Below are 15,533 nucleotides of genomic sequence, written 5' to 3'. Positions count from 1 at the left end.
AGTAGCACAACTATCTTGATTACTATCATTTTATAATATGTCTTAGAATCAGTTGTTATCACTCCTGCAGCTTTGCCTTTTTTAAAAAACACATTGGTTTAGCTATTTTTTTTTTTAAATATTAAATTTTATTTTTATATTCCCCCATACAATTGCAAACGCCCCATTCTGACCCCAATCCTTCCCCTCCCGCCCCCCCACCCCCAAAAAGTGTCTCTGGTTCATAGTTTTTTGTTGATTTTGATTTTCACTTTCTTATATTCATTTTCCTGGTCCCTTATTTAAGTTTTCTAGATTCCTGCTATGAGTGAGACCATCCGGTATTTTTCTTTTTCTTTTTGGCTTATTTCGCTGAGCATGATCCCTTCCAGTGCCATCCATGTTGCTGCAAATTGCATGTGTTTATCTTTTTTGAATGCTGAGTAATATTCCATGGTATATATGTACCACATCTTCTTGATCCAGTCATCTATTTTTGGGCATTTGGGTTGTTTCCAAAGCTTAGCTATTGTAAACAGTGCTGCTATAAACATAGGAGTGCAGGTGCTCTTTGGAATTGATGTTTCTGTGTCCTTTGGGTAAATACCTAGGAGTGGAATTGCTGGATCATATGGAAGCTCTATGTTTAGTAGGTCCAGAAATCTCCACACAGCTCTCCATAGTGGTTGGACCAGTTTGCACTCCCACCAACAGTGCAGGAGAGTTCCTTTTTCTCCACATCCTCGCCAACATTTGTTGTTGCTAGTTTTTTTAATATGTGCCATTCTCACTGGTGTGAGATGGTATCTCATGGTAGTTTTGATTTGCATTTCCCTGATTACAAGTGATGTTGAACATTTTTTCATATGTCTGTTGGCCATTTGCATTTCCTCTTCAGAGAAGTTTCTTTTTAGCTCTTCTGCCCATTTTTTGACTGGATTATTTTCTTTGTTGTTGCTGAGTCTCATCAGCTCTTTGCAGATTTTTGTGATCAGTCCTTTATCATTAGTGTTGGGTGCAAAAATGTTCTCCCAGTTGGTGGGGTTTCTCTTTGTTTTTGTTATTGTCTCTTTTGCTGTGCAGAAGCTCTTTAATTTGATGTAGTCCCAGCTGTTTATCTTTCTCTTCACTATCACTGCTTTGGGTGATGTGTCTGTAAAGATGTCTTTGATGTGCAAATCCCGTAGTGTTTCGCCTATATTTCCTTCTATGTATTTTATGGTTTCAGGTCTTATGTCTAGTTCTTTAATCCATTTTGAGTTGATTTTTGTGTATGGTGTGAGGTAGTGGTTTAGCTATTCCTGGTCCTTTGCATGCCCAAATGAATTTTAGAATAAGTTTGTTAACTTATACAGGAAAGACTACTGAAATTCCAATGGGTATTGCCTTGAATCCACAGATCATTTTGGGAAGAATTTACATGTTAGTAGTGTTCAGACATTTGACTCATTAACATAATATATTTCTCCATTTATTTTGGTCTTCTTTCATTTCTACCAGTGCTGTTTTTTAGTTTTCGATTATATAAATCTTGCACATATTTACTTGATTTATTCCTACATATTTTGTATGTAAATGACACTGCTTTTCATTTTCAACTTAAATTGTTGCTGATTCATGGAAATATTACTGATTTTTCATATGTTAATCATTTAGCATACCACCTTACAAAACACTTTTTTTTAGTTTTAATAGCTTTTTGGTAAATTCCACCAGATTTTCCACATAGGAAATAATGCAAATTATAAATTCACTTTAATTTCTTCCTTCTCAACAAGGATGCATTTTATTTCTCTTTTGCCTTATTGCATTGGCTAGAATTTCTGGTTTAGTGTTGACTAGAGTTGACATTCTATTCTTCCAGATCTTATGGGGAATGAATAGGAAAGTGTTCAATCTTTGACCAATAGGTGTGAGTCATAGGTGGCTTTCTTTTTGCCCTTTATCTCAGGTAGTTTCTTTCATTTTCAAGTTTGCTGAAAGTTTTTATCAGGAATGGATGTTGGACTTTTGGGAGATGCTTTTCCTGCATCTATTAAGATAATTATATGGTATTTCTTTTTTTAATTTGTTAATATGGTAATTTGTATTGCCTTTTCAAATGTCAAAACAGACCTTGCATTCTTAAGAATAGTGATAGTGTGTTTTCCTTTTGGTAAGTTGATGAAATTGATTTGCTAATTTTTTATTTAGAATTTTTTTGTAGTCCGTTCATGATAAATATGGTCTGTTGTTATCTTTTCTTATGATGTTTTAGTTTGGTTTTGATATCAGGGTAAACTGCCCTCCTGGAAGACAGTTTAGAAAGAACTCCTACCTTTCAGTTTTCTGGAGGAGTGTGTGTAGATTTGTTATTATTTATTTTTCTAATTTCCATTTCTTTATTGACATTTTCTGTTTGGTAAAATAATAAATATTATTCTCATACTTACTTCTTTAGACATGGCTTTCAAGGAACATATTTCCTTTAATTATTTGGATTGTTGGATTTCAAGTCTTTCTGTCCTAAGTTCAGTGACTGGGCTTCCTGAGGGACAGTTTCTGTTGATAGCTTTTTTCACCTCCTGTGCGTAGGCCATGCTTGTTTCTTTGCATGTTTAGTAAGTTTTTGTTGAAAATGACATTTTATATAATGTAATGTAACTCTGGAAATCAAATTTTCCCTCCCCTGGTTTGTTGTGGTGGCAACATATTGTAGCTATTAGTCTACTGTTTGCCTGCTGTTATCAACCACTCAGTCTGCCACGAAGTTAATTGTCATTGTTTCCAATGTGACTCCCAGGTGCAAAGGCAAGTTCTAAGATTGTTCAGATGCAGACAGCCTTACACATGGTGTCCTCCAGTGACCCACTAGACAGGTCAGATATTAACAATTTTTTGGGAATAATGCTTTGAAAGAGCTCCAGCTACATTCTTTTCACTTTGGTGCGGGCCAGTCTACTGGTTTTCACTATAAAATAAGGCTATTCTTTTTCATGGGCCCCACAGAGCTAAAGAATGTAACTGGGACTAGATCAAGTGGAAAATGCCATATTTCACTGTTTTTGCTGAGAGATTCTACCATTTTTCCTGAATAAACATTGCTTTTGTCTAATTTTCAAAATTTTGAAAAATTTGATTCTGACCATTTTGGCCAGTTTTAACATAGTTTATTTAGAAAAGAGAATTTTCAGAAGTCCTTATTCCACCATTTTTTCTGATGTCACTCTTTCTTCAAATCTTTATTAGATTAACCAATATAAAGCTATTGAAACCTAGAATTTTTATTTTTGGAATATTTGTAACTACAAATTCAATTTATTTAAGAGATAAAGACCTATTAAAGTTATCTGTTTCTTTCTGTATAAGCTTTGATATTTTGAATATTTGTATCATTCAAGCAATGCAATAAGGCATAACCCATGCTTCCCCCATACTCTGCTCTCTACCCTACCCTTCTAGTAACCTTTATTCTACAGGCAGCATTCTAGGGTTTGTTACTGGTTTCGTTCTGTCTGACCAATTGTTTTGTTTTTCTATATTACACATACAGGTAAAACCATATGATATTTGTCTTTTTCCTTCTTACTTTATTTCACTTAATGTTATCCTGTATATGAGATTTCTTTTTCTCCACATTGGGGCCAGCACTTGTTGTTTCTGGTCTTTTTGATACAGGCCATTTTCACAGGTGTGAGGTGATACCTCTTAGTTTTGATTTGAGTTTCCGTGATAACAAATAATGATAAATATTTTTTCATGTGCTTGTTAGCCATCTGTATATCGTCTTTGGGGAAGTTTATTTAACTCTTCTACCCATTTTTTTGATTGGGTTATTTGTTTTGTTTTTGTTGAGTTGTGTGAGTTCTTTGTAGGTCTTCAGTACCAGCCCCTTGTAAGATGTATATGATGTGCAAATGTTTTCTGCCACTTAGTAGTATGTCTTTTTATTTTAACAATAGTTTGCTTGACTGTGCAGAAACTTTTTAGTTTGATATAGTCCTGTATGTTTATATTCTCTGTAATAATTTGTGAAATTGATAATTTCCCTCAGACAGCCTAGTTACTGGTTGATCAATTTTATGGACCTTAGAAAAAAAGCTTTTAATTTTATTGATTTCTTTTTATGCTTATCTGTCTTTTATTACATTGATTTTCACTCTAATCTTTATTATTGCTGATTATTTTAGATTTAATTTGTTCTTTGTCAAAGTCTTTTTAAAGTTCAAACTGATCATTGATTTCACACTTCTCTATTAATATAAACATTTATTAATACTGTAAATTTCCCACTAAGTACTGCTTTAATGGCATTTCACAGTTTTTGTTATGTTGTGGTTTAATTTTCGTTTAGCTCAAAACATTTTAATTTTCCTTTGGACTTCTTTGACCTATGGACTATTTAGAAATGAATTATTTCATTTCTAATATTTAGGGATATTTTCTAGAGACATTTCTGTTAAATTGATTTCTAATATAATACCTTTGTGGTCAGGGATCATACTTTACATTATCTGAATCCTCTTGAATTTATTGAAATTTTGTAATCCTTGATATGGTTTCTCTTGGTAAAAGTTTTTAGTGCCCTTGAAAGAAATGTGCATTAGAGTATTTTATAAATAAATTAGATCACATGGGACAGTACTGTTGTTTACATCTTGTGTTGCCTTATTGCTATTTTATCTATCTGCATAATAATAATTGAGAGTGGGCTATTGAAACCTCCAACTAATATTATAGGCTGATTTTTCTCCCTGAAGTTCTATTAGATTTTATATCATGTGTTTAAAGCTCTTTACTAAGTGTTCGTATAATTAGGATTGTTATGTCCTTTTAAAGGATTGACTACCTAATTATTATTAAATAACATTTTTCCCAGCAATATTCTTTGTCCTGAAATCTAATTTGTTTAATATATATAAAGTCACTCAACTTTCTTTTAATAATGTTAGAATGGTATGTGTTTGGGATTTTTTCTTTCTAGTTGAACATTGCATTATAACATTTCATAAGGTTCAGGTGTGAATCATTAAAAATCAACCTTTGTGGGCCTCCCCTGGTGGCGCAAGCGGTTGAACTTCGCACTGTGAAGCTGTCCTCAGCCTCTACAGTGCTGGTTTGATCCCTGCCCCCCGCGAGGGTCCCACATGGCGCGGCAGACCTCTCCTGTTTCGCCTCTCCTGTCCTGTCAGCAGTGCATTTTGTCAGTCTGCCTGTTCTGCTCCCCACTCTGTCTCAGGTGAATCCTCTCACCCTCCCATGCATCTGGCCTGTACCCTGGTTCTTGTATAAATAAATAAATTTAAAAAAAAAAAAAATCAACCTTTGTATTTAGTACATTAACTTTAATTAAAGACACAAATAGGTTAAAATTTAAAAGTGTGTGGGCCTCCCTGGTGGTTCAGGGGTTAAAGACACAGTGCTATCAAGCTATCGCCAGCCATTGTGGTATGAGTTCAATTCCTGGCCAGGGAGCAACCTACATGGCGCAGCAGAACTCTCCTGTCTCGCCGGCTGCTCCCCTCAGCAGTGTATTTCAGTCAATCTGCTTGTTCTATTCCCCATTCTGTCTCTGGTGAATCCTCTCACCCCTCACCCTTCTGGCCTATACCTCAGGTCTTGTATGCATAACTACATCTTTTAAAAAAAATTTTAAGTGTGGTTTTTTTGTAGGCAGCATATAGTTGAATTCATGCTTTTTTTAAGCACAATATGATAATCTTTTCCTTTCGATTAGGGTGATTAGACATTTGCATTTAATGTGATTATGAATATAATTGAGTTTTAGCCATGATAATACATATTTTTAGTTTTTTATCTCATCAATTATTTCTCCCCCCCTTTTCTGCTTTCTTTTATATTATCCTCATCAATTTTATTTGTCAGCTTACTTTAATTCTCTGTTTTACTATTCTAGTGATTTCTTTGGAGCTTATAATACAAATCCTTATCACACAGTGTAGCTTCAAGAGTTTGTAAATAGTACACTTTCCTCCTATTCTACACTGATAACAGTTTAAGTTTGAATTCATTTAAAAACACTATATTCTTATTAACCCCTCTAATTATTTCAGTACTTTGTTTTTCATAACTCAGTCTTTTCTTTCTTGCTCATCATTCTGTTCCTTTCTCAATATACTTTATTTGTTCTTTCATTGTTATAATTTTTGACCTGTTCCTTCTCAGCCATTTTAACCTTATTTTACTATTGACACATCTCCATATTAATCTTGTAAGGTTGCCATTACAATGCCACAGATTAGGTGGCTCAAACAACAGAAATTAATTTTTTGCAGTTCTGGAGGCTGCTTGTTCAAAATCAAATTCCAGCAGGGTTGATTTCTGGCAAGACCTCCACCTTCCTTGCTTGCAGGTGACCTCTTCTCGCTGTGTCCGCATATGACCTTTCCTCTCTATAAATGTGAAGAGAAAGTTTTCTAGTGCCTCTTCCTCTCCTTATAAAGGATACCAGTTCTGTAGATTAGGACCTCACCCTTATAACCCCATTTAACTTTAAAGGCCTTATCTCCAACTATGTTCACATTGGAGGTTAGGGCTTCAACTTGTGAATTTCAGGAGAACACAATTCAGTCCACAACAATCTCTGCTCAGTCCTACTTACCAGCCTGGCATCAAAAAAATCTTAATTTTTTTTTCAAGCTCTATTTTGATATCTCTATCCATTCCCAGGCATCCTAGAAAGGAGACATTAGCTTTCATTCTTCAATTTTCACTTTTCTCATTGTTTTTGTATTTTCTTTCTCCTGACATAATGTGTACTATTATACACTGTCCCCAAAATACTTATTTTATATTTTACTACCACTATTGAAACATTTGAAAATCTTTATTCCCCACTCCACTGGTATGAATACCACAGCATTTTTATGTCTAAACTTCCATCACCCCTTCTTGGTCATTAAGGAATTTTCTGTACTTTTACACACACATACACACACCTATTTCTCCATCTAATTTGATAAAACTTTCTGGGTTTTCCCAGGCATCTAATATTTTTCTGTGGCAGATATATTCTTGGCCCTTTGTCATTTAAAGTTTGTGTCTCTTCATTATTTGAGCAACTCCCTGTCTCGCACCCCCATATGTAATCCCTCATTTAGTCTAGCAAGTGTTTTTCTCTCAGATCCTCCCCTTTGATTTATCTCCTGTTTCCATTCCCACTGCCACTTCCTTAGATCAGAGCCTCATCTGGGCTGTTGCTATTACACCAACTTTCTTATTGACTCATCTCTGGCCTTTCCCTCCTGTAGCTCTGAAATGAGCAGAGAACAAACCCTTGAGGACCGAGGACACATCATGGACATGCAGGTGAAGAAGAATGAGCAAACATGCTGAAAAGTCACTTTAATAGAGGTAAGAGGAAAGCCAGGCAGAAGTTGTGTCATGAAGTCAGCTTTTCTATTCAATATATATTGATAATTTACTACTTGATCTTTCACTTTTTGATTTGCTTTTATTGCAGTAATGATGATTTATAGCACTGTCGATGTTTTAGGGGCATAGGTTTACAACTCTTCAAATATGTTACCACACCATGACCACCACCAATGACTGTTTCTTTTAAAATGAAAGTACTTTCAGAGATTTTCAAATACAGCCCATTCTTTCTACATTTAATGAAACCAGGGTCTCAGAGTCACAGCTGAAAGGTGCCTAAACTAGGACTTTATCTATGGGCTACAAGTTTCTGTCCAAATACTGGGATTTGCTGTGTTGCTCAGCTGCTCGATAAGCAAGTGACATAAACCCAAACACAGATCCTAGAGCTGTGCCCCACAGCTCGTTTGGTCAGAAAATATAGGGTAGCCTCAGGAGTGCTTCTGCACACAGCAGATGCTTATAGAGAGCCAGGAGGCTTTCTAGCATGCCAATAGCTTCAGGCCTGTCATGTTCTGCTTTCATTTCCTATTGCATCTTCCATTGAGGCTCTTAAATCTGCTTATCTTTATTGAGGGTAGTGCTGTCTTCCATTAGCTCCATTCCTGACTGCAGTTGGAGAAATGTAACCACACACTTTCCATGGCCCTTATCCCCTTCTGCAATTGTAGTTGACCCTTGATCACTGGAGGCCCCCCCCCCACCTCCCAGTAATAATCCAATCATGACTTATGGTTGACCCTCCATATCTAGTTTCTGCATCCTGCAGATAGTTGAATCCCTGAATGCCAAACCCACAGTGAGAAAAAAAAATCTCCAGTAAGTGGACCCCTGAATTTCAAGGGCCAACTGTAATATGCTGTATGTAAGCCCCTCTGGGACAGACTGGTATTGGGCAGGGCGTGCTCCTACCTACTCAACACCTATGAAACCAAGGCAAATTAAACTGCCTCAAGGATGAGTGTGACATCAGATAAAAATTCTTTCATGCTATTTTCTCTTGTAATTTTTATAAATGAAGTATTTTCTATTATGAAATTATAACTCCAATTAGATGGTAAGTACTTTTGGGCCAAGATGCTCACATGCTCACTTTTTTTCTGAATGTCTGAGTCTGGTACCTGCTATACAGTAAACCATCAGGCCACCCTGAGTGCACTGAATTGCTTGTGGGCTAGGGCCAAGTGTTTTTATAAACCTTATTTTCACACATGATACACACACAAACACTAACCTAGTTTCATATTCATTTTCAAACTCATTATGCAGATTTTCCTTTCTTTTCTCAGATGCTTTGCCTTTGAAAAAATGGCCCTCACTTTGTTGCTTTCATCCTCTGTTAGCTGATGGGGAGACGGCTCTGAGAAAGACTGGGTTTGGGTTCATTTTGTCTTTGAGTAGATGATACCTCCCCCTCTTTTTTTTTTTCCTTTGCAATTTTAGCTTCTTTATTTTTTTAATTAATTTTTTTTATTTTTACATCATTGTTCATTTTTAAACAGTATTTGCTTCCCCCCACCCCCTCAGGTGTAGTCCCCATAGAGTTTCCTTCCCCAATGCACCCGTGCACCATCACCTCAGTCCCCTGTGCTCCTCCCTCCCTCCCTCTGATCCCTCTCCCTCCTCCTCCCCTGCAGTCGGTCTCTGATTTATCGTTGTCCATTTTTGCTTTGTTGTGTTTTGTACTGTTATTATTTTTTTATACAGATGTCTTATTTGGTTCTCCTGTATTCCTACTATAAGTGAAACCATCCGATATTTTCCTTTTTCCTTCTGGCTTATTTCACTGAACATAATTCCTTCTAGTTCCATCCATGTTGCTGTGGATGGCATGAGTTTATCTTTTTTGATTGCTGAATAATACTCCATTGTGTGTATATGCCACATCTTCTTGATCCAGTCATCTATCTTGGGTATTTGGGTTGTTTCCAGGTTTTGCCTATTGTAAATAGTGCTGCAATAAACATAGGTGTACAGGTGTTCTTTTGAATCATTGTGTCCTTTGGGTAGATTCCTAGGAGTAGAATTGCCAGGTCTTATTGTAGTTCCAGTTTTAGTAGACTGAGGAACAACCTTCAGCTTTCCATAGTGGTCCTTTCACGCCGGTCTTTGGCATTGTCCATCCAGTGCTGCTGCTTCTGCTTAATCTAATTCATTTCCCTTAAAGATGTTGTCTTTCTTCCCTACTTTAGCTTTTTCTAGTTAAATGTCTCTGTAGGTCCCTCTCCCCAGGTCCTCCTGTCCTCTGCTTCTAACTTGTCCTGGCTCTTCTGCACGTGCAGGGTCCACCTTACCCACTTCCAGCTGTTCTTCCTCCTTTTGCCTGTTCCCTTTTCTGTTTTTCTTCTTCTTTTCTTCTGACGCTGTCATGAACTCCTGCTCTCACTCTGCTTTGCCCTGTTGTTCCTCTAAGATCTCTCTCCTCCTCACTGCCTTTTGAAGATGGGTGTGCCTTGTGCCCACCATCCATTTGAGCCTCTACCATTTTCCACTTTCATTGGACTCTTATTTGGGGCAAGTTTTCTGTATTTTATCCACGTGCATGCAGGCAAAGAAATGACACTCGGCAAATTTGTGCCTTGACACCCCATATCTGTGCCACTTCATATTCTACTTCAGTTGTTACCATGAGCTTCAGTTGAAACATAGTTTGGGGCTTCTATATATAGAACCAGTTTATCTGTGGTGACTCTCTTTAACAAATTTAAAATTAGCAAACACAGACTGACAAAACATTTCTTTTCCTTGCAGTTATAAATGTTTTCATTATGAAAAGAAAGATTGGACCTGTCCCTAAAAGCACAGCTGTTCCCTGCCCTTCCATGTCACCCTTAGCAAATGCTTAACCTACCCTTTCTTGCCATAATGCTTCAGCCCTTACTTTTCTCAGGAGCATCAATGAAACTGACTACCACCTTAGCCAGGGCGCCATTGTTCTTTCTTGCTTTTCCCTCCCTCCCCTGGTGCCATCATTCTTAAGCTGCACATTGTTTGCTAAGAGTAACCAAGGGTGAAGTCCTTTCCGTTTAGAGGAAAGACAACATTTTTTGCATAAATTCTGATTCTCTTCCCTGGTATTATATGAATAATTGCATCAAAAATTTTCAGACTCAGCTCCACTAGTTTATCCCCCTCTAGTTGTTGTGTGCTTTACCACATAGTCTCTAAGAAAGCACCTTTCCTATTTCATATGCATATTGATTCTTGATTTTTATTAATGGTGTAATTTGTTTTATTCCAGTGCTGTCGATACATCTAGATGCATATTAATAATCACATATCTTTCTCAATCAAAATGACACACACCATTATTTTGGACTGATTTGAAAAAAATATAATAACCCACTTTATAAAAGTAGACATAGCCACAGGCTAAATGAAAGAATGCAATTTAATAAAATGGTCTATTTCCTTTCTGGCACTAACCCTGAAGGATTATCCAGGAGGTTTTTTTTTTTTTTCCCCCAGTGACTAAAGAATTTTATGAACTGTAATTGTGCAGAATTTATAGTACCTAATGTTTGTATTTTAGAAGTGTATTTCTTTTTTGTTTTCATTAACTTGTCAATGCAACAGCAAATTTTAAGCAACTAAAGGAGATACTAAAAGATGTTAACACTAAGTTCTAGAGGCAAAATGGTAGCTAATTGGTATTTTGGCCTTATTTGGTGGCATATGTATGTGTATGTGTTAGTTACACCGTGTGTTTTATTACCTGTGCATGCCTGAGCTTGCTAAGATTTGGTTGCGACCAAAAGACACTGTTTACATTCATTTAATATATCTTTTGTATGTTTTTTTCTAGTAAAGCATTGAAGAATGAAGATTCAAGAAGCACATAAACACACATAAACAGAATGACAATTTAAATCAAATCAAATTTCTTCAAAGTTCAGAATTTTGAGACACTAAGGGGAAAGGAAGGACTCTCTACTCTGCATCCTTAAGAAAGAATCTAGAAAAATCTAAAATAAGGTATGGGTAGAAAAGTAAATGTGGCCTTTTGAAGTTAATTGTTATAAACCTTTGTGTCTCTTGTTGGTCAAAGTATTTACTTTTATTTATTTATAATTACATCAAAATTACATTACCACTATTAGAAAACCAATAAAGAAAAAGCATAATTGTTACCAGCAAATGTGAAGGTAAAGTGTTTGCATTGTTAAAATGTCTGTTAAGTAATAATTTAATATTATTGTAACTGTAATGTGGTTATATGTGAAAGTTTTTTGCTCAGAATATGAAATATGTGCTTTTGAAATTTATTTAAAGGAACATTGGTTAGTCAAAATGGTCCCAGTAACAAAAACTTTAAAAGGGAACAATTTGCCTTTTAGAATTAAAATTTGTGTTTGTTTCAAATGAATCGTAGATATAATTTGATACACATAAACTAAAAGTGGCATGTGGCCAGACCAACAACAACAGTGTTCCACATGACTTTTTAGAAAAAAGAATTTCCTATTTAAGCATATCAGTGATTTGTATGCTAATATTGTTTAATATTTATTTTAGTCTTAATATTTGTTTTTATATTATTACATTGCCTATTAAAGTGTGATTTTTTTTTCTTTTTGTTTTCTATGTGATTATAAATCTGTCAATAAAATATCAACTCCAAGAAAGTCAAGACTAATATAAAATTAGAAAGCTTATTTACCAAAGCAGACAATTGATTACATTAAAATAAGAAGTGAGAAAAAGCATGCTGAGCATTGAGGTGTAAATTTTACCCGATGTGAAATATCTTCTAGTGAAAATATGTTTGGCTCTTATCCCTGCACATGTTGTAGAGGCATGAAAATTGGTAAACATGCCCCTGCTCTGTGGACTCTGACAAAGGGAGGGGTCTCTTAAGTGGTGTGTGGCACCAGCAGCAGCTGAAGGCCTTAGCAAGGAGCCCAGGGGTGGTCTCTGCCAACAGCGCTTGCCCCCTGGTTCTGGATGCAGGTGCCATCTGCGCTTCAGGTACAGCTGGGCTTGAGTCCCCCTTATTTTTTCTCTCTCGTGAATGCCCTTGATGATTAAAAAATAAAAATATACATCTCTCTGCAGTTTCAGCTCTGACTTTTGAGATGTGTATTAATTCTCTGATTTTGTTTTTAATCATGAAGAATTTCAACAAGCTGCAGAAAGATTTTAAATCAAGAAAAGTAAATAATACATCCAGGGAGGGAAGCATTTGCTGAGATCTCAATCTTCATATGAATGATAAAAGGTTATTTTATATTGCAACTACTGAAGAGGAAATAATAAAGGCAAATACTATGAAAAGGTAGTTTTCCTCAAAGCTCAGTCCTTTTCTCTTCTGTCCTTGACAAACCAAGACTCAGGTTACATTCACTAATAGATCAATAAAATGACTTTACCACACTCTCGGAGGTGTGCTGGGCCATGGGAGGCCATAACAATACCCTCCACTTAATAAGTTCAAATTACACTCAAGCAGGGGAATCAGATACAAGACTGAACTGGAAGGGTTATGATACTACACATTGTATTAGTATGAAATTGGTTTTGTTTTTCTTCATTCTGAATTTTATTCCATTTTATGAAGGCTATTTTCTCCACACACACACACACACAGAAAAAAAAAAAAAATTTAACAATATCTTTTTTAAGCCTCTCATTGAAATTTATGTTCTGTTTTTTTATTCTACTCCATCTTGAAGATTAAAGTTCCTGCAGGATCAAAACAATACAATAAAATAGAATTTGCAATGCTAGGATAAAAACCAAGTTTTTGAAAGATTTGAAACATGAAATATTCTACTCATGAATATAAATTCATGTTTAAAAATGAACCTGTTAAGTGAAATCAGTGTTTCTGAATGATAAAGACTTGGTACTTTCGAAATCTTACATAGGTGTCTTTCCACAAAAGTGAATATTTGACCTTAAATTCATTTTTCACTTTTATTAAAAATATTTCCTGTTTAGGAATTCAGCAAGGCTATCTCTGGGGAATAACTTTGCATTTTATATCTATATATAACATGTCACTTTAGTTGTATATTTAACTCACAACTTTTCTTTTTTTCTTTTATTTTATATAAATTTTATGTCACTCTTCCTTTTTTTAGCTTTCTCCTCTAAGGGGTAGTCCCTGTAAAATTCCCACACCAATTCACCGTGCACCATCACAATAGTCCCTTGTGCTCTTCCCTCTCCTGTTTTGAACCCTCTCCTCCCCCTCCAGCAGAATGTCTCTGATTTATAGTTGCCTGTTAATTTTTTTTTATTATAACTATTTTTCCCCTGATCCCTTATTATGTTCCCCTATATTCTTCCTTGAAGTGAAACCACCCAATATTTTTCTTTTTTCTTCTGGGTCAATTCACTGAACATAATCCCTTCCAGCTCCATCCATGTTCCTGCAAATGGCATGAGTTGATCTTTTTTTTTTTTTTTAAGATTTATTTGTTTATTTATATAAGCACTGGGTACAGTCAGTAGCGCAGGAGGGTGAGAGAATTCACCAGAGCCAAAGCGGGGAGCAGAGCAGGCAGACGGATGGACCGAAGTACACTGCTGAGGGGAGCAGCGGGCAGCAGGAGAGGTCTGCGTGCCATGTGGGACCCTCCTCCCTGGACGGGGAGCATCTGGGGATCGAACCGGCGCCGCAGAGGCTGTGCGCAGCTTCGTAACCCAGTGCTCAACCGCTGCGCCACCGGGGAGGCCCTGAGTTGATCATTTTTGATTGTTGATTAACTCACAAATATTTTTAAGATAGGAAGTTCTAGAAACTTTAATAAAAAAAAAAATTGTGACTGTGTACTTTTATACATAATTTCATTGATTTCTGTTTAAGGCCCATATCTGTTAAGTAAATTAGAGGGGCATTTTCAACAATTCAATTTTTTTAAACCATATATTTGCTGCTTTTTACTTCATTAAACTTATTTACAGAAAATATTTCCCAAATCTTCACTTTGTATACATGACCTCATTTACTCTTCACATCAAACCCCTGAGGTAGATAAAATCTTCCTTACCCTGCAAATAAGGAAACCAAGACTTTGAAGCTTGAATAACTTGTCCAAGTGCACATGGCCAGTAAATGTCGGTGCCAGCTAGACCTAGGTTCAGACTACATAGAGATGTCTCCAAAGTGTTGAGTCTCCGTGTAGAGTCAGCCAGTAACGAATACAGTAGGAAACTCCAGCACACACAAGAGTAGCTAAAACAGCAATTCACATATACCTACAACAACATTCAGGGACTAGAATGACAGGGACTAGTCATGACAGGGACTAGAAACATCTAATTTATCTTTAATGTAACAGTGACCTAAATAAAATCAAATGGTCTATTTGAGTGGACTTTTTTTAAAAAAACTAATAATTTGTTAATCTATAATTATTTGGGTAAATCTTTACTCCATACTACATAACCACACAGAAATAGATTCTGTGAAATCAAGCTAACACATGTACAGTAACATTATTCGAGTGACAGAAAAGGTGTCATTCCAGCCAATGGAAGAGACAATGAAAACATTATGAATCACATCAATCAAAAGGCTGTGTTGACTGGCAAACTCAGTCTCTGGTTGGACCCAATCATCTGTAGGAGAATTGGATGTCAGCCTCATTTAGGGTTAACAATGGACCAACAAGGCTAAAGCAGACATCTACTCTCTGCAGAGAGCCAGGAAGCAAGCTTAGTAATGAGGCACTTCATTCATCATATCCTTCTGCTCTAATTATTAAAGTGAATAGGAAATACTTTAAGTTAAGGCAGGAATTAAATAACACAAAAACATTTGTTTTGTAAACACAATGCTTTTTTGGTCTAATGAACCCCTTGGAATCTATATCAAGCATATGTTGTAAGCAACTTATTTTCTAAAGTTGTTCATCTAACATCTAACACCTAAAATTCTGATCATGGCTGGATTATTTTTATTGTCTCAAAAATTTGGGACTGATGCTGCCTAAGAATCCACAATCAATTTCTAGGGGGTCTATGAACTATTCAGAATAGTCAATGTCTATGAACTATTGAACTATTAGTGTCTATGAACTATTCAGTGTCTATGAACTATTTAAAATAGTCCGCCTCTCTATCATGTGTGTCAGAATGTTCCAACCATACAGTGTCATTTCTCAAAGTCCTGAACAATCTGTTTTTCACATATTCTAGTTCATTTCTTCTTAAATCGACGCTTGATCCTT

General features: G+C 36.0%; 1 protein-coding gene across 1 annotated transcript in view; it reads left to right on the top strand.

Moving 5' to 3' along the window:
• The window catches only part of AHI1 (Abelson helper integration site 1), a 164,623-nt gene extending 152,222 nt beyond the window's left edge, over positions 1-12,401 (top strand). The window contains exons 26-27 of the mRNA XM_037520436.2: positions 7,230-7,332; positions 11,162-12,401. Coding sequence (XP_037376333.1) covers positions 7,230-7,314 — 85 coding nt within the window. The 3' untranslated portion in view covers positions 7,315-7,332; positions 11,162-12,401. The remainder of the gene's footprint in view (positions 1-7,229; positions 7,333-11,161) is intronic.
• Positions 12,402-15,533: the final 3,132 nt, after the last annotated feature.

The sequence above is a fragment of the Talpa occidentalis genome, unplaced genomic scaffold (assembly GCF_014898055.3).
Source record: "Talpa occidentalis isolate TD23 unplaced genomic scaffold, MPIMG_talOcc4v2.1 talOcc4.2, whole genome shotgun sequence".
NCBI classification, from domain to species: domain Eukaryota; kingdom Metazoa; phylum Chordata; class Mammalia; order Eulipotyphla; family Talpidae; genus Talpa; species Talpa occidentalis.
This window is presented reverse-complemented; position numbering and strand designations above follow the sequence as displayed.